The sequence below is a fragment of the Ranitomeya imitator genome, chromosome 4, assembly GCF_032444005.1.
Source record: "Ranitomeya imitator isolate aRanImi1 chromosome 4, aRanImi1.pri, whole genome shotgun sequence".
Taxonomy (NCBI): domain Eukaryota; kingdom Metazoa; phylum Chordata; class Amphibia; order Anura; family Dendrobatidae; genus Ranitomeya; species Ranitomeya imitator.
Window position 1 is genome coordinate 331,814,917 of NC_091285.1, and position 26,168 is coordinate 331,841,084.

The 26,168-nt window shown below is 41.9% G+C and overlaps 1 protein-coding gene across 1 annotated transcript in view; it reads right to left on the reverse strand.

Annotated features, from left to right (window-relative positions):
* Window positions 1–730: 730 nt before the first annotated feature.
* PANX2 (pannexin 2) overlaps window positions 731–26,168 on the reverse strand; it is a 73,971-nt gene continuing 48,533 nt past the window's right edge. The window contains exons 3-4 of the mRNA XM_069762040.1: window positions 3,434–4,882; window positions 731–1,217 (exon numbers count right to left, since the gene is read on the reverse strand). Of these exons, the coding sequence (XP_069618141.1) occupies window positions 847–1,217; window positions 3,434–4,882 (1,820 nt within the window). The 3' untranslated portion in view covers window positions 731–846. The remainder of the gene's footprint in view (window positions 1,218–3,433; window positions 4,883–26,168) is intronic.

Genomic DNA, 26,168 nt, shown 5'->3' on the forward strand with positions numbered 1-26,168 from the left:
TATCCCTGTAATTGTATTCAGGTTACAGAATGGCCCAACCAAAGAAGTCTTAATAAAAAATGTAGTAAATTTTGGAAAAAAATGGCAGCTGATTGGCTTATTATGAATGGATTTCACAGATCTTATGACTTATTATTTTGCTGTGTGTCAGTACAATTAGAAAAATCACATTGAAAGGTTGGTGTAATTTTTTTTCAATACTGATATTATTTCCTTGTGTAATATTGATTACCTGGGGCTCTCAATATTATTTTGTGCCACTATATTTTGTAGAATAAATATAGAAATATTGAATCAAAATAAATCCTACTTAGAAAAAAAATATGTTCCCTTTGTATTTGTACTTAGATTTCATGTAAAATATATTGCTATTTCTTTACATTTCAACAATCTCTTTACATTGATTCCAAATATAAAAGATGCAGAAATTACTGTAAGGATTTGGCATCCAAAACTAATAGTAATAGTTATTACACTTCAAGGCAGCCCAATACACACCTTTGTGATTTACAATAAAAATACTTCTAATTCTACATACAGTAGCTTGTTTTTATGAATCAAACCTAATTAACACTATAATAATGTTAACCAGTTGTGAGTGGCTTACTGCCCAGTTGGAATTTAGCCCAGTGTTTGTATACTGCCTGAGTGTCATGCTGCATTATCTAATAGACTCAATACAACTTGTGCTTTACACTGCTGACTTCATGGAGGAATGTTTAGATACCCAACAGTGGTGACTAAGCTGTATGAAAGTTGCTGGTTGCATATTTAGTAGATAGCTCATTTCTAATTTCCATGCTCATGCAGTGAGTTTGCATGGTGGTGTAATGCGGTCTACCAAATCTAATAGTCCACTGAAGTTATTATAGCCCTAGGTTCTTCGTAAGAGGCTAACATGGCCTGCTTTGGTGGTATGACGGTAATTATATCTGCTAAGTCTGGAGAGGTTCCATCTCTATCTATCAGAGTAGTAACATGTTCCTCCCTGTCTTCATATAAAGTGCTTATGTGGAGCAAGGGATGAGTTGGGTTACGGTTGAATACACTCATTGGCTCAGGCTTCAGCTGACTGAGGGTAACGCTTGACGTGGAAACTGTAGCGTTCACCATATGACTGCCACTGGTAAGAAATGTCCCTGATACTGAAACATCTCCACAGCTTTCAGATAATGGCTGGTTTTCTTTCTCAAGAATTTTAGACGATTTGGATACATCTGTTAAAAAAGCAGAAACACATTTTAGAATACTTGCAATGGTCTCACCAATAATTAAAGGGGTTGATGAAGTTATCTAAACTTTCATGTGTTAGGGGTATAATTTTGTGGCACATACAGTACTAATATATATGTATTATAGGTTCTCCTTTTGTTCTTGTTATTACAGCCTTCTTAATAGACTGCAGAGAGGTACTGCCCCAAAAAATGGCTGCTGGAGGAAGAACATTTGACCAATCCTGCCAAACCATCTACTCCAATTGAAAAAGAGATTTCCAATGTGCAGAGTTTTCAATAGGAGCAGGGCTGCTGAGTTAGTCTGGTCCATCGGAGGCCATATTGCGTACAGGCGGTGTGCGGTCTGAGGAAAGCTGTACTAACGTGTACAGGAGGAAAAACGTAGATAAACATTGTAGGGAAACAGAGTGAACCAGACCACAGGGTGATACCTTCCTAAAAAAATATATATTAAAACCAGGTCATCTGCTCACCTCAGTGAGTTGTGTAGGCACAACTTCAGTGAAGGCTTAATAACGGTTTTTGCTCCTCCGTGGCTGGGGGATGAACTCCACCAGGACGATTGAAAGGAAAGGACAATTTACGGTTTTAGGCTGCGCTAACCAAAATGAAGATCCTTGATCCCCAATAAATAAAGAAGTGGCTTTTATTTCACACCGGACTGGCATCCTTCTCAAGACCATTTGCTGCTATTTCCCTCTCCATGTCAGACCGCTTTACTGAGTTACGTCATTCTGCTCTACCAACTCTGCTGCATCTTCCTGCTGTCTCCATCCAGTTAAAGGGAGGCATGGCCAGATCCTGCAGAAATTTAAGCCTGCTGCATCCTCCAGAGTTTGGCCTCCCTAGCCTATCAGGAGATATATTAGGCAGCTCTTCCTTCTATTCCCTGCCTGAACTTAGGTTTCTGGTTCCTGTCTGTCTGGTCTCCAGCAATCAGTTTAAGTGCTTTTTTTGTCTCGTCACACTTGTTACTGACTTGACTTGTTTACCCATTCTGTCTTACCACCCCACTCCTGACCCCGGCTTTGCATGGTGAACCCGTGCTGCCTGCCTGGGCTGTCTGACTATGCTTCTGTCTTTGCCCTCCTGTGCTCCACATTCCTGCTTTGACCCTTGGGTCAGCTGCTCCAGGTCTGGGTACAGCCCTGGAGCAGATGAAGGGTAAGTATACTATGAGCTCACAGGCTTGTACATAAGGCTGGGTTCACATTACGTTAATGCAGTCCTTTAGACGGACTGCGTTAAACCGCGGCATAACGCAGTTTAACGCAGTCCGTTAACGCTGCCATTAACCCCTATTATTGTGCGCATCGCCAAAGCATGCCATAATCGGCATGCGCTAGCGATGTGCCGTCATTCAGTGATGGAGCCTCGGACACGGGCTGCAGCGTCTGAGGCTCCGTCACCGCTAGAACAGATGAATTGTCTGTCCTAGCGGTATAGCATAACGTGATGGCGTGTATGCTATAGCGTTAACGCTGCCCGTCAATGCTATGCGTTGAACGGGCTGCTTTAACGCAATGTGAACCTGGCCTAAGTGACAATGACTGAGTTACAGCTCTACCTCATCTGTTTCATGATAATGGTACCAAATTCTTCGTGTTTGAATTTGGAAGAAGTAGAAGTCTTCAGAATATTTGTTTTGTTTTTCACTCGGGAGAAATAATAATTATTTTGTGTTTAGCAAAGGCAATTTTAGTAGTATCACATGTCCCAAAAAATTTTTTCTGAAAATTGGGTATATGACATAAAAATCAAGTAGCAAAGTTAGCATATGAGTGTAGCCTTCCAAATACATGGTATATCTTGTTGCTTGCTGTGATCCTGGCAGTCCGAGTAATAGAACAGCCAGAAATGGACCAAGACATAAGATCTACAGACATAATTTTCATCATTTCATCTTGTGTTGACATTGGCATTTTGCATTGTGCCATATGGCTTGAAGCCTGGAGCCAATACACACAACCACAATGACGTCTATTAAAATGCCACTATCTTACATGTTAGTTTTCAGAATTTCAGTTTCTGTGGCTCATTATTATCAGTGCTATCAGGATAGCTTTGTTTGTACATATTACTTTGCATTAAGGATTCTACATGTCTCAAGATTCAATATACTTGTATGTAGTGAATGGAAATAAATGTACTGGAAGTAGCCCACAATCAATCAACATATATGGCTACACAGATCTTACCTTTAACAGAGGCAGACACATGGGCCATGACACCTTCATTTTGGCTAAAGAAACCATTCTCTTGACTTTCTGATGTTGCAATGGGAGCAGTTTCTTGTGTTTCTGGTTTGGCCTTTTTATTGCTAAGTACATAAGGATGAACATCTAAAGAGAAGTGCCGAGTGTGTTTCTTTTCACTGATGATGCTTGCCATGCTGCTGGCCTCACTCTTTTGACATGAAGGCTGGGGTGAAGTTTTGGAAGCATCTATAAGTGGAGCATTTAAGGTGTCTGTAGCAGTTTTCCTCCTCACTGGCTTGGGCTTTTCTGGCTTACTATTTTCAATCTTCATTATGGCTAATTGTTCCTTGAAGGGTTGGGGTAAAGGGTTGCTACTTGGGATCCACTTCATTTTCTTTCTAGGTCGCTTTATAACAAGCTGCTCGTTGACATCAATATCAGCAGGGTCTAGACTGGGGTCTACAGTTTGGATCCCGGAATCTCGCATGGTTGGAGTAGCGTCATAATTAGACTGTGCTAATGCTGCGAGTAGTTGACGAACCACATTGTCATACATAAGATCACTTTCATTGGTTATAAAGTCAAGACGATTTAGAGATTTTATATGGTCACGATTTTCGTTACAAAACAAGGCTAGAATGTTAATATCACAAAATTGGGATTTTTGCCATTGTTTCTTAGTCTTTATTCCAACTTTATTTAATTTGTCAAAAATAAAGTTGGACTTTCTTACAATGAAGAGGTGTATTAAATTTATAAGGATGATTAGGTTCATGAAACTAAGAAGAAAAATATCGACTGCAGCAATAATTCGCTGGAGTTGGACAGATGGCAACTTGCAATTAACTCTTATATGCAATTTTGAGTTACTAGTTTTTAGATGGGGTTCTCCTAGCGCACATGTGAACTCATTCTGCTTTTGTGTAGCATAATAAGTACTTAAATAAGTCATTGGTATGATACTTAAAAATATAATGAGCAAATGTCTTGCTAAATATAGTTTAGCTAAAAAGTTACTCCGACCTCGTCTTTCTAGATATTTTTCAAAAAGGTTTTGTTCGGGGCTTTTTTCCTTTTCTGCATTCTCTATAATTTCACGTTTCTCTCGTTCTGTAATGCCGGGACCCTTTGTTTGAATTTGCTTCTCGATTTTGGGTGCTCTTCCCTCGGCTGCTCGGTGGTAGCAGTTGTCAATTTCTTGAAGTAGGAAGTTCAACTCTGAAGTCAATCTTGTTGAGGCAAGGAACTCCCATCCTAGGGCAGGAATATACATGATTCCAGCAAAGGCCAGTAAAGCATATGGCAGGAACTTGTGTTCAAACAATGATGGCCACTGGCTGGCGTTCACACCTGGAAGTGCATCTTTAAGTTCTGTCCAGCAATATCCTCTGGCATACAGTGCTTGGTCCCGGGTGAAGTTGTGAGGTGTGTAGCAATAGATAGGTTCCTCTGTATAACAGATAGAAAAGTCACTGCTGTAGTTTTAGCCTACAAAAGAAACTCTGAAAAATAAATAAATGTATAGTGATCGAATGTGACACTCTGGGGAAATAGCATATGTGAGCATGTCCTGAGGCACAGAAGGGCTTTTCTCAGGAGTAAAGTATAACCATAATGCCAAATGTAGCTGAGTGATTATACAGCGTATGTATATGTCTTTGGATAAATTCAATCTTCTAAAAACTATAATCAAAATTAACGGAAAAAAAAGATACAGAGACATGTTGATAACAGATGTAATGGAAAAAAAAGCAATTGATATGAAGCTATAATAAGCTTATGTATCTGGAGATTCTGACAACATGCATAAGCAGAGTCATTAGGATGATCATTTTAACTTTGCATTACTGTGAGTAGATCTATAGTGTAATACACATAATGCATTGTTCATCTTGTGTTATACTGCTGAAATGTCTACAAAGAATATGGACATCTTCATTTTACTTTACATAAATGCATGCATTTTTGGATAAAAGTAATTTTTTCAGTTAAAAACTCTGCACTGTTTGCCCTCCATAGCCTCTTTGTTCCACTGACTATTGCTGGCTGCGGAATCTGCTGATTGAGAATCCATCAGTGAGCTTCTTCTAGGGAGAGTTTGTAGATATTAAGTTCTTCTTATCAGCTCCTCTCAGTTGATTTATGACTGCAAAGTTGATCTCAACTTTAACGTGGCCATAAATCAGCCAAAAGAAGCTCAGAAATAAGTAAATAAGTGTGAAAAACACACAAGTTGGGCTACATTTAGCCCAACTTGGGTCTCTCCCTAAGGTGGCTAGCATATATGTATCGCTTGCTCACCGAGCCCCACTCCATACAGCCATCCAATTCCAGCCCTGTGCTGATGAGGGCCCAAAGCCCGAAACACGTGTTCACAGGTAGGAATTGGTTGGCTGTGTAAATTTAGAAACTAATCCGCAGCATTGCACGCTTGGCGGTTCCAAGCGCTGTGGATTAGACTGGGGTGGAAAGAGATGATTTGCATAGCTCCGCCTACTGCAAAGGATTCTGGGTAAACCTGCTATTCTTTGTATTATGCTGCTTGCAAGTAGTTTCCGTTTCAGGAAAGCATCCACTATGTATTTCCTTTAAGTAGAGGACTTTTCGGTCTCTTTCGTCCCGCTACATTTAGCCCAACTTGGGTCTCTCCCTAAGGTGGCTAGCATATATGTATCGCTTGCTCACCGAGCCCCACTCCATACAGCCAACCAATTCCAGCCCTGTGCTGATGAGGGCCTAAAGCCCAAAACACGTGTCCACAGGTAGGAATTGGTTGGCTGTGTAAATTTAGAAACTAATCCGCAGCATTGCACGCTTGGCGGTTCCAAGCGCTGTGGATTAGACTGGGGTGGAAAGAGATGATTTGCATAGCTCCGCCTACTGCAAAGGATTCTGGGTAAACCTGCTATTCTTTGTATTATGCTGCTTGCAAGTACTTTCCGTTTCAGGAAAGCATCCACTATGTATTTCCTTTAAGTAGAGGGCTTTTCGGTCTCTTTCGTCCCGCTACATTTAGCCCAACTTGGGTCTCTCCCTAAAGTGGCTAGCATATATGTATCGCTTGCTCACCGAGCCCCACTCCATACAGCCAACCAATTCCAGCCCTGTGCTGATGAGGGCCTAAAGCCCGAAACACGTGTCCACAGGTAGGAATTGGTTGGCTGTGTAAATTTAGAAACTAATCCACAGCATTGCACGCTTGGCGGTTCCAAGCGCTGTGGATTAGACTGGGGTGGAAAGAGATGATTTGCATAGCTCCACCTACTGCAAAAGATTCTGGGTAAACCTGCTATTCTTTGTATTATGCTGCTTGCAAGTACTTTCCGTTTCAGGAAAGCATCCACTATGTATTTCCTTTAAGTAGAGGGCTTCTCGGTCTCTTTCGTCCCGCTACATTTAGCCCAACTTGGGTCTCTCCCTAATGTGGCTAGCATATATGTAAAAACATTCCCATCAGACTTAGTTCAGTGATGGAGCAGTACAGAGGCTGGGTAGTGTGGGGGAGGGGGGCAGTTTAGAGAAGGGGAAGCATGGGGGGACAGTATAATTGTATGGTATGGAGGAGACAGCATGCAGAAGAGTGAGGAAGAAGCGCAGACTGATCAGTATAGGAGAGACAGTATGATGGGGCAGAGAAACGAGAGGGCGGTGTGAAGGGCATGTACCAAAAGAGGGACAGTGTGGGAGTCATGATTTGTGCAGGGAGCATAGTGAGGGGCAATTATTCAGGGGCACTGCATATGGCAGATATTTTTATTCAGGAGCATTCTAATTGCATTGTTATTGTTAAGGGAAACCTGTTGGGATGTGCAGCAGAAGACCAGAGACAATGAAGTCTGTAGAAATGATTTGTGGATGTAAAAATCCTCATAGCATTTGGATAAAGAAGAAAATAAAGAAAAGTACTCTAATCAGAAAAGATGTCACCTTTAAGATACCTGGATGTAATAGGATGTAAATGTTTATTTGTGATACTGCCTGTATCTCATTAGTACAGTGGTTCCTGCATGGTCCAGTCTGATGATGACTGATAACAATTTCCAAAATCTCCTTAGCTTTGTTCAGGACCTACTGGGATTTGTAGGTTCATGCAACAGAAGGGGGGAAAGCACATCAGCGAAATGCGCATTGGGGTGGGTGGTATTGTGGATGGTCGACTAACTACATCATGGGTAACCTCTGTATTGCACCCCTCTCCATGTGGATGAAATAAATGTTACTTATATATTTATATCTATATATTTGACTACCACTTTGGCATCCCTGGTATGTAGGGTTCATATATACTTATGCCACTGGTATTCGCAGTTTGACCTTACACCACTCTACCACCCTTTCATACTCGATTCATTTCCTCTTTTGATCCCTCCCACATGCATAAGTTTAATTTCTTGATTCATGTTTTTTTAATGTGTATTATTTTCTAATGCGTACTATTTTGCAATAAAATATACATTATATTTTAATATTATATATCTCTTTGAGTGATGTTTTTGGATATTTTGTATCCTTTTCTAGGTTGCATATGCCAGTAACTCAACCATTTACTAATTTGTCTATGAAGGGGAGACTAAGGCCTCTTTCACACTTCCGTCTTTCTTTTTCTGTCACAATGCGTCGTTTTGTTAAAAAAAAGGATCCAGCAAATGTTTCTGCTGGATCCGTTTTTTTTCTCATAGACTTGTATTAGCAATTGCTTTCCGTCGGGCGGAGACCACGCACAGGGGAACGTTTTTTCTGCACATCGGAAAATCGCTCAGCGACGGATCCTGCGCTGCCTGTCGTTGGCTATAATGGAAGCCTATCGACGCAGGATCCGTCGCTGACTGTCAAAAGCAGGAATCCAGCAACGGATGCCATCTTTTGAAACTGAGCATGCAAGGAAGAATTTCCCGTCAGGGAAATTCTCTCTCTCTTTTTACTATTGATGCTGCCTATGCATCATCAATAATAAAAAGATATAATGTTAAAAAAAAAAAATCATGATATTCTTACCTTCCGGCGTCCCCCGGCCTTCCCGATACTCAAGATGCTGCAAGGGACGCCGGAAGGTAAGCATATCACGATTTTTTATTTTTGTAAATTATTTTTAACCTGGGTTGTGTTGTGTATGCGTTTTCGCAGCGGAAAAACTCAGCGAAGACGCATACACAATATGTGCATATAACCTCGACAGATCCATCAAAAAAACGGACCCAGTGCACCCGTTTTTTACAATCTGCACAGGATCCGTCTTTTCAACATTTTGACTGATTGTAAAAAAACGGAAGTGTGAAAGAGGCCTAACCTCTATGTTTAGAACCCCTACAAATATAATGATTTGTTTTTGGATATTTTTATGGTTCTGGTCAAACTATGCAGAATTTTTAATGAATCACAATGGTAAAATAGATTTTTTTTACATTAAGTAAAATAAATAAATAATTGACCTTGAAGGTGTCCATATCTTATAACTGTTATGTTATACAAATTTATGCATAGACGTGTTAGCCTTTAAAGCAAAGGGACCGGTCTCCTCAATGTCAATGTGTACCATGGCCAAAATGTAACTAGAACAAGGCACAGATGGTAGAGAATTCATTTGTCAATCTGTACATAAATGTCGCAAAGGAATATATATTTTAAAAAAAAATAATAGACATTCATGAGAAGTGCGCCATCTGTTCAACTAATGCAGGCAATTCAACTGGAAAATTTTGTGGACTTTTTGGCAAAATATTATATATAGAGAGATATATAGTTTCTTTACAATAATTGAAAATTGTAGCATTTCACAATATATCAGTTATTCGTATGCGCTTACCACATTGTATGCTGTGTTATCGTACACCCCTTTGTATTTTATCAATGTAGCTTTTGATATCTATCGATGTTTGTAAAATAGATAAGTGAATACATAGGTATTCAATTTAATAATACAGTATTCAGATCATTCTTTCAAGTGTGTGTATTTAGTGCATAGCTTTGAAGGGCATACTTGAGTTTTGAAAAACGTTAGCTGAAGGCTCTACCACTCCATTTATTGCAAAGCTATTGAAATATGAATGTATTTACACAATATAACAATTTCAATCAACAGATAATACACAATGATCATATAAAACTGAGTAAAAAGAGAATCTTTATATCCTGAAACATTGATACCAAGTAAATAACAGACTAAAACCCCACTCACATAAATACGCTATTATAATAACACACCAGTCTATACAGCTGATGTATGATTATTTTTCATATATTAATGAACTGATGCCACTTTATAGATGAGTGGTGCTTGAAATGTCTGGCAGCTGTTTACCCTTTTTCTATTTTTAAAAATCATACATAATTATTATTATTTGTATATGATCACCAGCATAAAATCTGATATGAATCTGATTATTTGCGTGTGCTGCACAGTACAGAGAGAAAGCTGTCAATCAGCGGGGTTGAGCGGGGCGAGCGCCAGATCATGAATATATGGACTTCAATAGCTTAGCACGTACCTAACAATTTTATGAAAAAAGCTTAAAGAAAAAAAAAAGAAATGAATCCTGATTGCAAATGCAATTTTCATTTTCTAACATCTTATTTTTTTAGGAACTGACCTTGAAGGTTTTAGAGAGTACAGTTGTGGTTTATATAAAACATAAGAAAAGATTCTTAAAGCACCACTCCAGCAGTTTTTTTTTATTATACTGCTGGCATGGTGTCACTAATCTAAATTTCCTTTAACTAGACTTATACTGACCAGCTGCCGTCCTCATCTTTTATCGGTGCCACTCCGGTTGGTATTCTTCAGCAGGTTGTGACTTGCCGGATCATTCCAGTGTTTGCTGGTCGATCTAGAAGTCACTACTTAATGTAAAACTATGAGAGCCTGAATGTGGCTCTCAAAGACTTACTTTTAGAGTTTGTCACTTACTTTGGACTTCCGTCAGTCAGAAGTTGCGGTCGCTAGATGGCGGATCGGCATTAGAGCAGCATCGGGAATAGAAGAAGCTGGAATGTATAATACTAGGGTCAGGGATATTACAATAGTGGCACCACTCCAGGGCCGAAATAATAAAAATTTATAGAGTGGTTCTTTAACTATGTGCAATAGTGATAAATAGCAATACATTCACTTAAGAGACCCATTTAGACTATCTGGAAAGAGCGTTTCTTAGAACACTTGTTCGCCAATTGTCATCTCGTGTAAGCATGCTGGCAATTACCCAATAAACAAGGGAAACGTGTTTTCATCAGGTTATTGGTTTGTTCATGTGTTCATTAAAAAATTTTTTTTTTGCCATCACTTCTGTTGTGAATTCTGTGGCAGAGCTCCCTCCTGTGGTCACAAGTGGTGCTTCGGCTGATTCTCTCTGTGAGCTTCCGTTGGTGGAGGAAAGTGGTACTGCGGCTTCTGAGTTTCCTTCCTCAGGTGATGTGGTGAAGTCGTTAGGTGCTGCTCTATTTAACTCCACCTAGTGCTTTGATCCTGGCCTCCAGTCAATGTTCTAGTATTGGACCTGTTTCCTCCTGGATCGTTCCTGTGGCCTGCTGCTCTGCATAGCTAAGTTCCGCTTTGCTATTTTGTTTGCTGTTTTTTTTCTCTCCAGCTTGTCTATTTGTTTTTTCCTGCTTGCTGGAAGCTCTGGGACGCAGAGGGTGTACCTCCGTGCCGTTAGTTCGGTACGGAAGGTCTTTTTGCCCCCTTTGCGTGGTTTTTGTAGGGTTTTGTGATGACCGCAAAGTTACCTTTCCTATCCTCGCTCTGTTCAGAAAGTCGGGCCTCACTTTGCTAAATCTATTTCATCTCTACGTTTGTCTTTTCATCTTAACTCACAGTCATTATATGTGGGGGCTGCCTTTTCCTTTGGGGTATTTCTCTGAGGCAAGGTAGGCTATTTTTCTATCTTCAGGCTAGCTAGTTTCTCAGGCTGTGCCGAGTTGCATAGGGAGCGTTAGGCGCAATCCACGGCTGCCTCTAGTGTGGTTGGAGAGGATTAGGGATTGCGGTCAGCAGAGTTCCCACGTCTCAGAGCTCGTTCTATGTTTTTGGGTTATTGTCAGATCACTGTATGTGCTCTGACTTCTATGTCCATTGTGGTACTGAATTACCTCATCATAACAGTACTGGAGGCCAAAAGTACTAATGATTCTCAATAGAGGGAAAAAAGAAGTTCTGAGACCATTTTTTTTTCTCTGCACTGTGTTTTGCCTTTTTTTTCCCCTAGACATTTGGGTGGTTCAGGACACAGGTGTAGCGATGGACATTAAAGGTCTGTCTTCATGTGTGGATCAGCTCACGGCAAGAGTACAAAATATTCAAGACTTTGTGGTTCAGAATTCTATGTTAGAACCGAGAATTCCTATTCCTGATTTGTTTTTTGGAGATAGAACTAAATTTCTGAGTTTCAAAAATAATTGTAAACTATTTCTGGCTTTGAAACCTTGCTCCTCTGGTGACCCAGTTCAACAAGTTAGGATCATTATTTCTTTTTTACGTGGCGACCCTCAGGACTGGGCATTTTCTCCTGCGTCAGGAGATCCTGCATTAAGTAATATCGATGCGTTTTTCCTGGCTCTCGGATTGCTGTACGATGAACCTAATTCAGTGGATCAGGCAGAGAAAAATTTGCTGGCTCTGTGTCAGGGTCAGGATGAGATAGAGGTATATTGTCAGAAATTTAGAAAGTGGTCCATACTCACTCAATGGAATGAAGGTGCGCTCGCAGCTATTTTCAGAAAGGGTCTCTCTGAAGCCCTTAAGGATGTCATGGTGGGATTTCCTATGCCTGCTGGTCTGAATGAGTCTATGTCTTTGGCCATTCAGATCGGTCGACACTTGCGTGAGCGTAAATCTGTGCACCATTTGGCGGTATTACCTGAGCTTAAACCTGAGCCTATGCAGTGCGATAGGACTTGGACCAGAGTTGAACGGCAAGAACACAGACGTCTGAATGGGCTGTGTTTCTACTGTGGTGATTCCACTCATGCTATCTCTGATTGTCCTAAGCGCACTAAGCGGTTCGCTAGGTCTGCCACCATTGGTATGGTACAGTCAAAATTTCTTCTGTCCGTTACCTTGATCTGCTCTTTGTCATCGTATTCTGTCATTGCATTTGTGGATTCAGGCGCTGCCCTGAATTTGATGGACTTGGAGTATGCTAGGCGTTGTGGGTTTTTCTTGGAGCCCTTGCAGTGTCCTATTCCATTGAGAGGAATTGATGCTACGCCTTTGGCCAAGAATAAGCCTCAGTACTGGACCCAGCTGACCATGTGCATGGCTCCTGCACATCAGGAGGTTATTCGCTTTCTGGTGTTGCATAATCTGCATGATGTGGTCGTGTTGGGGTTGCCATGGCTACAAGTCCATAATCCAGTATTAGATTGGAAATCCATGTCTGTGTCCAGCTGGGGTTTTCAGGGGGTACATGGTGATGTTCCATTTCTGACTATTTCGTCATCCACCCCTTCTGAGGTTCCAGAGTTCTTGTCTGATTACCGGGATGTATTTGATGAGCCCAAGCCCTACCTCAGCATAGGAATTGTGATTGTGCTATCGATTTGATTCCTGGTAGTAAATTCCCAAAAGGTCGACTGTTTAATTTATCTGTGCCTGAGCACGCCGCTATGCGGAGTTATGTGAAGGAGTCCTTGGAGAAGGGGCATATTTGCCCGTCATCGTCGCCATTAGGAGCAGGGTTCTTTTTTGTAGCCAAGAAGGATGGTTCGCTGAGACCTTGTATAGATTACCGCCTTCTAAATAAGATCACGGTTAAATTTCAGTACCCCTTGCCGTTGTTATCTGATTTGTTTGCTCGGATTAAGGGGGCTAGTTGGTTCACCAAGATAGATCTTCGTGGTGCGTATAATCTTGTGCGTATTAAGCGAGGCGATGAATGGAAAACTGCATTTATTACGCCCGAGGGCCATTTTGAGTATCTAGTAATGCCATTCGGACTTGCCAATGCTCCATCAGTGTTTCAGTCCTTTATGCATGACATCTTCCGAGAGTACCTGGATAAATTCCTGATTGTGTACTTGGATGACATTTTGATCTTCTCGGATGATTGGGAGTCTCATGTGAAGCAGGTCAGAACGGTGTTTCAGGTCCTGCGTGCTAATTCTTTGTTTGTGAAGGGATCAAAGTGTCTCTTTGGTGTTCAGAAGGTTTCATTTTTGGGGTTCATCTTTTCCCCTTCTTCTATCGAGATGGACCCTGTTAAGGTCCAAGCCATCCATGATTGGACTCAGCCGACATCTCTGAAAAGTCTGCAAAAGTTCCTGGGCTTTGCTAATTTTTATCGTCGCTTCATCTGCAATTTTTCTAGTATTGCTAAACCATTGACCGATTTGACCAAGAAGGGTGCTGATGTGGTCAATTGGTTTTCTGCTGCGGTGGAAGCTTTTCAAGAGTTGAAGCGTCGTTTTTCTTCTGCCCCTGTGTTGTGTCAACCAGATGTTTCGCTTCCATTCCAGGTCGAGGTTGATGCTTCTGAGATTGGAGCAGGGGCTGTTTTGTCGCAGAGAAGTTCTGATTGCTCGGTGATGAAACCATGCGCCTTCTTTTCCAGGAAGTTTTCGCCTGCTGAGCGAAATTATGATGTGGGCAATCGAGAGTTGCTGGCCATGAAGTGGGCATTCGAGGAATGGCGTCATTGGCTTGAAGGAGCTAAGCATCGCGTGGTAGTCTTGACTGATCATAAGAACTTGACTTATCTCGAGTCTGCCAAGCGGTTGAATCCTAGACAGGCTCGTTGGTCGCTGTTTTTTGCCCGTTTTAACTTTGTGATATCGTACCTTCCGGGCTCTAAAAATGTGAAGGCGGATGCTCTGTCTAGGAGTTTTGTGCCCGACTCTCCGGGTTTATCTGAGCCGGCGGGTATTCTCAAAGAGGGAGTAATTGTGTCTGCCATCTCCCCTGATTTGCGGCGGGTGCTGCAAAAATTTCAGGCTAATAAACCTGATCGTTGCCCAGCGGAGAAACTGTTTGTCCCTGATAGGTGGACGAATAAAGTTATCTCTGAGGTTCATTGTTCGGTGTTGGCTGGTCATCCTGGAATCTTTGGTACCAGAGAGTTGGTGGCTAGATCCTTTTGGTGGCCATCTCTGTCACGGGATGTGCGTTCTTTTGTGCAGTCTTGTGGGATTTGTGCTCGGGCTAAGCCCTGCTGTTCTCGTGCCAGTGGGTTGCTTTTGCCCTTGCCGGTCCCGAAGAGGCCTTGGACACATATCTCTATGGATTTTATTTCAGATCTTCCCGTCTCTCAAAAGATGTCAGTCATTTGGGTGGTCTGTGATCGCTTCTCTAAGATGGTCCATTTGGTACCCTTGTCTAAATTACCTTCCTCCTCTGATTTGGTGCCATTGTTCTTCCAGCATGTGGTTCGTTTACATGGCATTCCAGAAAATATCGTTTCTGACAGAGGTTCCCAGTTTGTTTCGAGGTTTTGGCGAGCCTTTTGTGGTAGGATGGGCATTGACTTGTCTTTTTCCTCGGCTTTCCATCCTCAGACTAATGGCCAGACCGAACGAACCAATCAGACCTTGGAAACATATCTGAGATGCTTTGTTTCTGCTGATCAGGATGACTGGGTGTCCTTTTTGCCTTTGGCTGAGTTCGCCCTTAATAATCGGGCCAGCTCGGCTACCTTGGTTTCGCCGTTTTTCTGCAACTCTGGGTTCCATCCTCGTTTCTCTTCAGGGCAGGTTGAGTCTTCGGACTGTCCTGGTGTGGATACTGTGGTGGACAGGTTGCAGCAGATTTGGACTCATGTAGTGGACAATTTGACCTTGTCCCAGGAGAAGGCTCAACGTTTCGCTAATCGCAGACGCTGTGTGGGTCCCCGACTTCGTGTTGGGGATTTGGTTTGGTTATCTTCTCGTCATATTCCTATGAAGGTTTCCTCTCCTAAGTTTAAACCTCGTTTTATTGGTCCGTATAGGATTTCTGAGGTTCTTAATCCTGTGTCTTTTCGTCTGACCCTTCCAGATTCTTTTTCCATACATAACGTATTCCATAGGTCATTGTTGCGGAGATATGTGGCACCTATGGTTCCATCTGTTGATCCTCCTGCCCCGGTTTTGGTGGAGGAGGAGTTGGAGTATATTGTGGAGAAGATTTTGGATTCTCGTGTTTCAAGACGGAAACTTCAGTATCTGGTTAAGTGGAAGGGTTATGCTCAGGAAGATAATTCTTGGGTCTTTGCCTCTGATGTCCATGCTCCCGATCTTGTTCGTGCCTTTCATATGGCTCATCCTGGTCGTCCTGGGGGCTCTGGTGAGGGTTCGGTGACCCCTCCTCAAGGGGGGGGTACTGTTGTGAATTCTGTGGCAGAGCTCCCTCCTGTGGTCACAAGTGGTACTTCGGCTGATTCTCTCTGTGAGCTTCCGTTGGTGGAGGAAAGTGGTACTGCGGCTTCTGAGTTTCCTTCCTCAGGTGATGTGGTGAAGTCGTTAGGTGCTGCTCTATTTAACTCCACCTAGTGCTTTGATCCTGGCCTCCAGTCAATGTTCTAGTATTGGACCTGTTTCCTCCTGGATCGTTCCTGTGGCCTGCTGCTCTGCATAGCTAAGTTCCGCTTTGCTATTTTGTTTGCTGTTTTTTTTCTCTCCAGCTTGTCTATTTGTTTTTTCCTGCTTGCTGGAAGCTCTGGGACGCAGAGGGTGTACCTCCGTGCCGTTAGTTCGGTACGGAAGGTCTTTTTGTCCCCTTTGCGTGGTTTTTGTAGGGTTTTGTGATGACCGCAAAGTTACCTTTCCTATCCTCGCTCTGTTCAGAAAGTCGGGCCTCACTTTGTTAAATCTATTTCATCTCTACGTTTGTCTTTTCATCTTAACTCACAGTCATTATATGTGGGGGCTGCCTTTTCCTTTGGGGTATTTCTCTGAGGCAAGGTAGGCTATTTTTCTATCTTCAGGCTAGCTAGTTTCTCAGGCTGTGCCGAGTTGCATAGGGAGCGTTAGGCGCAATCCATGGCTGCCTCTAGTGTGGTTGGAGAGGATTAGGGATTGCGGTCAGCAGAGTTCCCACGTCTCAGAGCTCGTTCTATGTTTTTGGGTTATTGTCAGATCACTGTATGTGCTCTGACTTCTATGTCCATTGTGGTACTGAATTACCTCATCATAACACACTTCGTCCTGTATAACATGACGTATGTTCCCGATAACTATGATTTTCTGTACACAAAGAGCAATAGTTAATGATCCTTCTGTGCACGTAGAATTATGGTCGGCCTGTCTAAACAGGCCATAAATCTACAGCCGGCTTTTATGTAGCTGGAAAATCTACAGTGGATCAAAGTGTACTCAACATTTTAGGAAATTTGTTTTAATTAAATATATGTGTGTGATGTTAAAAAATAATTTTTGCAATTGGGTTTCATTAACCCTTTAACTAACGCCAATACACCTTTTAACAGCAGTAGTTAAGGGTGCTTGTGGTGCCCCTGAGGGTCCAGTCACCACAGAGGTACTGCATCAAAGCCAGAGGTGTGGTACTCCAACTCTCTGGTAAGAAGGGGACACTGCATAAAACCCTAACACTTGCACCCATCACTAGACCTCCCCAGACCAGTGAGGGATTAGGTAGAAGGTGTGGGTGGAGACTGAGGAGTTGTCAGGGGAGACAGGAGGGAGGAGTCAGAGAGTTGATGAGGAGAAGTGGAGCAGGGCAGAAGTGTGGGTCTGAAGCTCCTGACAGTCTGAAGAGGGAGAGAGAAAGGATAGAAGCTCCCAGGAAGAACGAAGCAGTCCTAGGAGCACTGACCATCACCAGGTGGAGGGACCAGGTCACAGAAAGGGGAACCGGCCCCTGATCTAGTGGAGGAACTACAGGTCTCAACTAGGAACCCGGAGGCTGTCGTGACTGTAAGTGTGACAGCCAATCTCGCACCTACTTTGCTGAAAATGTGGACATAGAGGGTCAAGGGACAGTGAAGATGTCACCCGGCAGGACCAACAACTACCGGCTCGGGACTCTGAGTGTGAAGCGCAGGGCAGGAGAGGAGGCAGCCAGCGCAGTGAGACGGCCAGGAAAGACATAAAAGGAGGTTCTGGACGAGTACCCTAAGTTACTGGAGAGTGACCTGGAGGACACAGCACCCCAGCTGGGGTAATCAGAACTGTGAGTAAAACGTGAAGAGTGCATCTTGCTGTGTCCTCTTAATTCTTTCCTGCGACGCTTGCCCTGCACCACTACCACCCATCAATAACTTTATCATACACTTCTTTAACTGCCCTGAGGACTAAGCTCTACCTGTGGGGAGCTATACCAACTCTGCTGCAACACCATCAGCCCCAGCGGTCCCTTTAAGCAGCATCGGCCATTCTACGTGGTCTCGGCTACTGGGAGACCTTTGGAGAACATGATTCTGGTAGGTTTTTACTGACCCCAGTGTTACAATCACCGTTATTCACAGAATAACGGCGACTGCAAAAAAAAAGTTGAATTTCCTATTTATTTCTCTCTCCTCTGATATAATCTAGCACATTAGAGGAGAGAGACATAGGGTCCCCCGAACCCACCCAGTACCTCCGGTTCCCCCAGTTCATCCAGCTGTGTCCCCCGGCCCTCGGTGTCTTGTCTTCTTGCATGCACAGTGCACCCGCTGAGATCTGTCATCCCAGCAACAATAGGAAATGTTTCCTATTGGTTCATTTTGATCACTGTGATAAACCCTATCAAAGTGATCAAAATAGAAAAAAATAATAAATCAAATCCCCCTTGTCACCCCCTTAGGTAAAAATAATAAAATAAAAAAATGTATTTATTTCCATTTTTCCATCAGGGTTAGGGTTTGGCTAGGGTTAGGGTTAGGCTTGGGGCTAGGGTTTGGGTTGGGGTTATGGCTAGGGCTAGCATTGGGCTAGGGTTGGGGCTAGGTTACAGCTAAGGTTAGGGTTGGGATAGTGTTGTGTTGGGTCTAGGGTTGTGTTAGGGTTAGGGTTGTGTTGAGTTTAGGTTTGTGGTGTTGGGGTTAGGGTGGTGATGGGGTTAGTCTAGGGTCACATTGCGTTAGCAGCAGCCCGTTCAGCACATACGCTAACGGGCTGCTGCTAGCGCAAGTGCCTGCGCTACATCACGCTAGCACAGATGGAGCTTCTGCTAGCTCCATCTGCGCTAGCAGTGACGGACCCGGAAGCCAGCATCTCAGGTCCGTCACTCAAATGACGGCACATCGCTAGCGCACGCCCAATGTGGGCATGCGCTAGCGATGCGTTCGCCATTACTAGCAATGGCGGCGTTAACGGACTACGCTACACCGCATTATGCAGCGGTGTAACGTAGTCCGTTAAACGGACACCCGAAATGCAATGTGACCCCAGCCTTAGGGTTGGTTTAGGGTCTCCAAATGCGACATGGCACCTGCCATTGATTGCAGGCAATTTTGAGTTAAAAAATGTCAAATGGTGCTCCCTCCCGAGCTCTGCCATGCACCCAAACAGAGGCTTTCCCCCACATATGGGTATCAGTGTACTCAGGAGAAATTGCACAATAAATTTTGTGGTCCATTTTCTCCTGATACCCTTGTAAAAATAAAAATGTTTTGTTCCAAAGTAATTTTTTTGTGAAAAAAGTAAAATGTTTATTTTTTCCTTCCACATTGCTTTAGTTCTCGTGAAGCAGCTGAAGGGTTAATAAACTTCTTGAATGCGGTTTTGCGCACCTTGGGGGGTGCAGTTTTTAGAATCGTGTCACTTTTAGGTATTTTCTGTTATATCAATCCCCAAACTCACTTCAAATGTGGGGTGGTACATAAAAAATGATTTTGTCAATTTTGTTGGAAAAATTAGAAATCTCTGGTCAAATTTTAACCCTTATAACATCCTAACAAAAAAAAATTATGTTTCCAAAATTGTGCTGATGTAAAGTAGACATGTGGGAAATGTTATTTATTAATTATTTTGTGCAATATGACTCTGATTTAAGGGCACAAATATTAAAGGTTAGAAAATTGCAAAATTTTCACATTTTTTGCCAAATGTCCGTTTTTTACATAAAAAAATGCAAGTCATATAGAATAAATTTTACCACTTACATGAAGTAAAATATGTCATGAAAAAACATTCTCAGAATCAGTGGGATCCGTTGAAGAGTTCCAGAGCTATAACCTCATAAAGTGACAGTAGTCAGAATTGGAAAAATTGGCTCGGTCATTAAGTACAAAATTGGCTCTCTCACTAAGGGGTTAAAACTTTTGCACTGTTTGGGTTTTACAGGCTTTTGTTTCCCACCCAAACACTCAACTTAGAAGTCATCTGTGGTCATAAATCAGAAGAGAAGAGCTGAAAGAAAAAAAATCACAGAGAAGAATTACAATTCTCCTTCCAGAATGAGCTCACTGATGAATTCTCAGTTAACCCATTCTAAGCCAGCAATAGGTGCTGAGGTTTTAGAAGGGAAACTGCAAAATTTTAACTGAAACCTAATTACAAAAATAATGATTTTTAGCCAAAAGTACATGAACTTTAGTAATAAAAAAAATGGCCCCAAAGGTGGACAACTTCTTTAATCTATAACATTACTCTAAGAGAGGTCCCAAAGTAAATCGAGCAGTAGTACACATGCATGACCATCACGCTATTCACCAATTCCATAGAGAGTGAATAGAGAGGTGATAACAAGTCACACATCTCATAGTCGGTGGGGGACTCAGATGTCAGACCTCAACAATATGGTTAGGAGATAAATGCTGGTAGGATAATTTATTAATTTACTGTCACTTGCAGGGGAGGGGCTGGTCTCTGCTCACCTTGTTTACCATACAATGCGAACTGACAGTGCACTCTCTTGCCGGCTGATCACTTCTCATCAGATGTGTTGAGATAGTGCACTGTCACTGTGCATGAAAAAGAATATTGTACAGTGACAAGATCCTACTGATACAGGAAAATATATATCTTTGTACTGTGTTAGCCAGTAGATAGAAAAATATAAAAACTTGAGAATCCCCAGTTAATGGCTAACTGAAAAGATGGCAACAAATTGCAAGCTTTCAAGAATACTCAAGTCTATTCATCAGGCATAGAATAACACAAAATCTGAAGAGTGACATTTTTATGTGCAAGAGAACACAGGAATAATGCAATAGATAAGACAAGTGATGTGAAGCAGAACTATCAATGTGGGACAGGGAGAAACAGCTGTGGCCCTAAATATTGGAACAGTTCATAGATAAGGACTGTTATTGTCCTGTGATTGAGGTCTGGTCCATGATTGTGATGCCCCCAAAAGGTCTGAGGAGCACATTCCTTATTTAATATAGAAAGACATAAATCCATGCGACACATTCATTCCTACACTGAGCGTGTCAAAGGTTGTCATATAAGGAATTTCATGAGCATACGTCGCAATTGACAATCAGCGCATGCTCAGAGGAGCATGGAGTAGCCCAGCCCCTGAATCGGATGTCACTGATGATACTGCATTTCAGGGAGGGGGCAGAGGCTACGGCAGTGACCACAGCCTCTGCTCCCTGATGTCTTGCTTGAGTTTCGCAGCATTGAATGGAGATTCTCAAATGAAGAGTCATCAAAACGGAAATAGGTAAAAAAAAATAAAATAAAGCAATTAGAATAGTGAGGAGACAGTAAGGGCTTTTTAATTAAAGTATATTAGAAAAGAGATTCGATTATTACATTAAATTGACAGACATTTAGAATTAAAATAAATGTTAGTTTCGTACAACCCTCTTAAGGCACAGAGTTTCTAACTATACCTTTCTAATCAGTAACAAACTACATGACCACTAAAGTTGTGTATTCAATCTTGATATCAACTAAATGTTTGTTCAATTGGGGATTGTTCTACATCATTATTTCTCGTTGTTCAGCACTGACCTTAAGGGTACCGTCACACTATACGATTTACCTACGATCACGACCAGCGATACGACCTGGCCGTGATCGTAGGTAAGTCGTAGTGTGGTCGCTGGAGAGCTGTCACACTGACCGCTCTCCAGTGACCAACGATGCCGAGGTCCCCGGGTAACCAGGGTAAACATCGGGTTACTAAGCGCAGGGCCGCGCTTAGTAACCCGATGTTTACCCTGGTTACCAGCGTAAAGAAAATAAACAGTACATACTTACATTCCGGTGTCTGTCCCTTGCCTTCTGCTTCCCGCACTCACTGACTGCCGGCCGTAAAGTGAAAGCACAGCACAGCGGTGACGTCACCGCTCTGCTCTGCTTTCACTTTACGGCCGGCAGTCAGTGAGTGCGGGAAGCAGACGGCAAGGGACCTGACGGACACCGGAATGTAAGTATGTACTGTTTTTTTTTTTTTACATTTACGCTGGTAACCAGGGTAAACATCGGGTTACTAAGCGTGGTCCTGCGCTTAGTAACCCGATGTTTACCCTGGTTACAAGCGAACGCATCGCTAGATCGGTGTCACACACACCGATCTAGCGATGACAGCGGGAGATCCAGCGATGAAAGAAAGTTCCAAACGATCTGCTACGACGTACGATTCTCAGCAGGGTCCCTGATCGCTGCTGCGTGTCAGACACAGCGATATCGTAACGATATCGCTGGAACGTCACGAATCGTACCGTCGTAGCGATCGAAATGGCACTGTGTGACGGTACCCTAAATCTGTATAAAGTGAAATGAAGGTCAGACCCATGAAGCTCCAATAAATAATTACAAAAGGCATATTTTTACATCTAACATAAATGTTAATGTTTAGTTTAGTTTTTTGTTTTAGGAATATAGCTAATTTTGTTAATCCACCTTTAAAGAAATGTTTGTTTATCTGCAATAGCCGAAGAAGGTTTACATGGGAATGCCTTGTACACTAGCTGCATATGACCTTGAGGATGACATTCACTGTTTAATGCCTCTCTCAGATAACACTCCCAGATAACGCAGTACTACTTGGCACAGTGCTATCTACCTTTCTTGAATTCTGCAGAATCAAATAGTTGATTTCAAATAATAATTCAAAATAATGTAATAATGTGTGTCAGAAGCAGCTAAATTCTGAAGCGGGCTAAATATGTATTATTAGTGTTTTTCTGTATGTACTATGTAAGCAGGATTACCATATTGTGCAGACTTTGATGCACCTAACCATATTTAGAGGTCAGAGAATAAGAAAATATATGTAATAATTGCAACTACTCTGGGATTTATACTTTGTAGTCTTGTGTGACCCCACTATTATGTCAATGTTTATTTTCGGGAGGATTCATGACATGTGCACATAGCACTTGGCTCCTTTTCTGCATTTCACTGATTATACAGATCACTCTGATAAAGCAAATAGAATTATGAGACCACGGAGCCGTGATCAGACAGATTTCTTAGTAGCCACCCACACAGCTTCCTTTTGTGCCCGGCCGGCACTGATCATGCAGTTCTCAATGTGATCAGCCAGTGCACTTCATAATTATTAAATAAGCGATTAGGTGTATGGTATTAATCATATCCCCTCACTGTTGTCTATAAGGCTCAATTTACATCATTTATTTGGCTCATAGAAGAGTGCAGAATTACTAAATGCAGGTCGATCCTGGTTCTTTAAAGCCCCATTTCCACAGGTCAACAAAAACTATATGGAAGAAGAACAACATCCATTAATGAGATTGTTCTATCCCAATACAGCACCATTTTATGTGCAGTACATCCCAAGGATAATTTATGTTGACATAAAAGTCATCATTATTACCAGATTAACGACCGCTTGGCTCATTCAGCAGGTGATTGGTGGCATGTTTACACGGGCAATAATCAGTAACAAGCATTTATCCTGTGAGCTTTAAAAACACTGAGATTTTTTAGTTCAGAAACATGTCATATAAAAAATAAGTCTATCATGTATACTTTTATCATGTTTTGTATTTAAAAGAAACTGCCTCAAAACTTACACTATATAAAACCTGCAAATATTGTAACTTGGACGATTTGTAAGGAGAAGGGTAAAATAGCCCATATAAAATTAGAGCACCCATGGCCGGAGGGAAATATATGTCACAATAAGGCCCGTGTACAAGTAAAAACAAATTCTAACATTGATCATTTCACACCCATCCACTGGACCATAGCCGTAGCTACCAGGCTACCAGGGAAACGGGCATTAGGTAGAAAGACCTATCTTAATAATGATACTATAAGTATTACAGATACCTGAGAGATATAGCAAAGAATTCCAACAAAATGGGAAAGGTTTGGAGTCAAAAGAAAACTATATTCTTTAACTTCTTGGTGCCAGCTGCCATATACAGTATTTATCATGGGCAATATCATATGGATTCTATCATAAGAAGGCCCATGGTAAATAGTGCTTTTCTTTTTGGAATGTTAGTCTCAAGACACATGTTCTCGTGTAGCCATAGCATAAACTTAACATTTTTTCAACATTCACCCTTAGTACACTTATACTAATATAAGTAAATGCAAAAACAGCAATTCAGAGGACATGTTCTTCCAGCACTGCTCCCGATGATTGACAGGTGTCGCCCAAGGTAAGATACCTGTCAATCACTTGCTGCGGCACTTGGGGAAAAAGGTCTTCAAATAATTTTTTTGTGACACACCGAAGCAAAAGAGAAATATATACCTGGCTGCAAGGCTGATTTTTGATGCCATGGCTTGAGCAGGACGAATTAGCTGATCATTTCCCTTTAATATAACTGTCTGCGCTGTGATATCCATCTTGTGTGTTTGTTTAACCAGTTCAATACCAAGCCTTTTACTCCAATTCCCCACATTTTCAGATTGTTTCTTGCATGCAGTATAAGGAGCTGTAAAAAATGTTCTCATTTGGATATTCAAATAATTTTTGCATCCTTTGTCGTAATATTTGCAGTGTCATTTTTATATTATTTTCATATTCTCTTTCTTTATATTTTTGACGATTTTGGGTGATTTTAGTGGGGAAATAAAGTAAATACCTGTCTGTGTTTCACATCTATTTTGATAATCAAAAAAGGACCACCGAAGTACATTTTAAAGTTTTCCTTTAACTAGAAATTTCTATTTATCAGACACGGGTTTATTTCGATGAGGCAAGACTTGTAACAGGAATTTGGATTGGCAGTGGCTTTTTAGTTATTCATTTTTTACATTTTTTTAATATATACTTCGGGGGCCATTTCAACTTTCTTACCCAATTTTCCATGCAAATATGGCTGGTATATTAGCCTCAGTTATAGGAGAAATTCGTGTTCTAAAATGCACAATAGAGATTACTGGATCTCCTAGGACCCAGCAACTCCTGCTCCCTCTATACACCTAGCATTCACATGACCAACTTTCTGATATCAAACAAAAGAAACTATAGGAGAGAAGAAGCGCACATAGGGTCTTATCCGACAATTTCAGAATCTGTTATTCAGAAAACTGCTCACTTGACAAGACATTTACTGTAAATGTCAGCTGCCGCAGATTCACGGATCAAAGATTGACCATGTCAGGAACCATACAAAGAATTTTTGTGGATATTGTCTGCGCTGCTGAACAAATGGAAATTTGGACGTATTGACGAAAAGAAATGGTGGTTTAATTCAACGTGTTTTGAAGTCTATATATGACTTCTTCCTCAGGAATTACCAAATATCATATCATATGTGTGTGGTATTTCCTGAGGAAGAAGTCATATATAGACTTCAAAATGCGTTGAATAAAAACACAATTCCTTTTCATCAATACGTCCGGATTTCCATTTGTTCAGCAGCGCAGACAATATCCACAAAAATCCAACTTTCTGATATGTCAGCACTTCCTATATGCCTTGTACACAATGATTGTTTAGCGCTGTGTATACAGTGATCAGGAATGCTGAGACAGAAATAAACCATCTCTGCCTTCTTTGAGGGGAATCCGGCTGTGTCTGACAGACGGCTCCCCTCTTCTGCAGCTGCATGATTGGATGCAGATTCTCTACTTTTAAGAGATCACTGTAGAGAAGAACACATAGTACCTGGACATTTATCCTATGGAAGGTTCCAAATTAGCTAAAGGGAATCTGTCAGAAAGTTCTATGTCCCAAACTATTTATATGACTGTGCAGCTCTTTAAAAACTAAGTACCGGTAAGTTGATCCCTTTATGACTCCAAAGAGATGCTCCAGCAGCGAGATATTGTATTTTGAAGTTCTGTGTATATGTGTTTAGAAGTGCATTGGGGCGTGTCAATGTACTGACAGTTCCTCAGCCTCATGCAGTATTCCCTGCCATGTATCAAATCTAATGACCTGTCAACCATAACAGAGTGGCACAAGGCAGGGAATATATTAGTGTAAAGCCAAGGAGCTCCTCACGCTGGGTGAGCTATAAGCTAGGTGCACAACAATGGGAAAAGGGTGGGGGAGTCCAAACACTAGGAAAGGAGGGACTGGAGACCCCTAGGCAGATCTGACAACACCCTGTCTGCTTTTATGTCCCTATATAGGTTCCGCACCTATCGCTGAGCAGGAACCTAATCTCTGACTGCCTCTGGCGATAGGCTCTGGATAGGGAGGAGACTTCGTATGCACTAGTCAGCCCCCACTACAACTAAAGATAAAAGCAGGAAGACAAATGAGGGAATACAATTAGCTTGAGATGACACAAGAGAGCTCATGCCAGTAATCCTTCAAGAGGCTCCAAAAAGAAACTAGTCGACTTCTAGCACTTCCAACAGACAGAGGTAAATAGAGCCATCACTGACACATTGCTGAAGCATCTAAAGATATTTAAACATCCAGCAAGGGTGTGTTAATCAGCAGCAGATGGTGGAGATCACCGCTAAGTCCTAGAGGGAGAATGATATCACTCCACAGTAG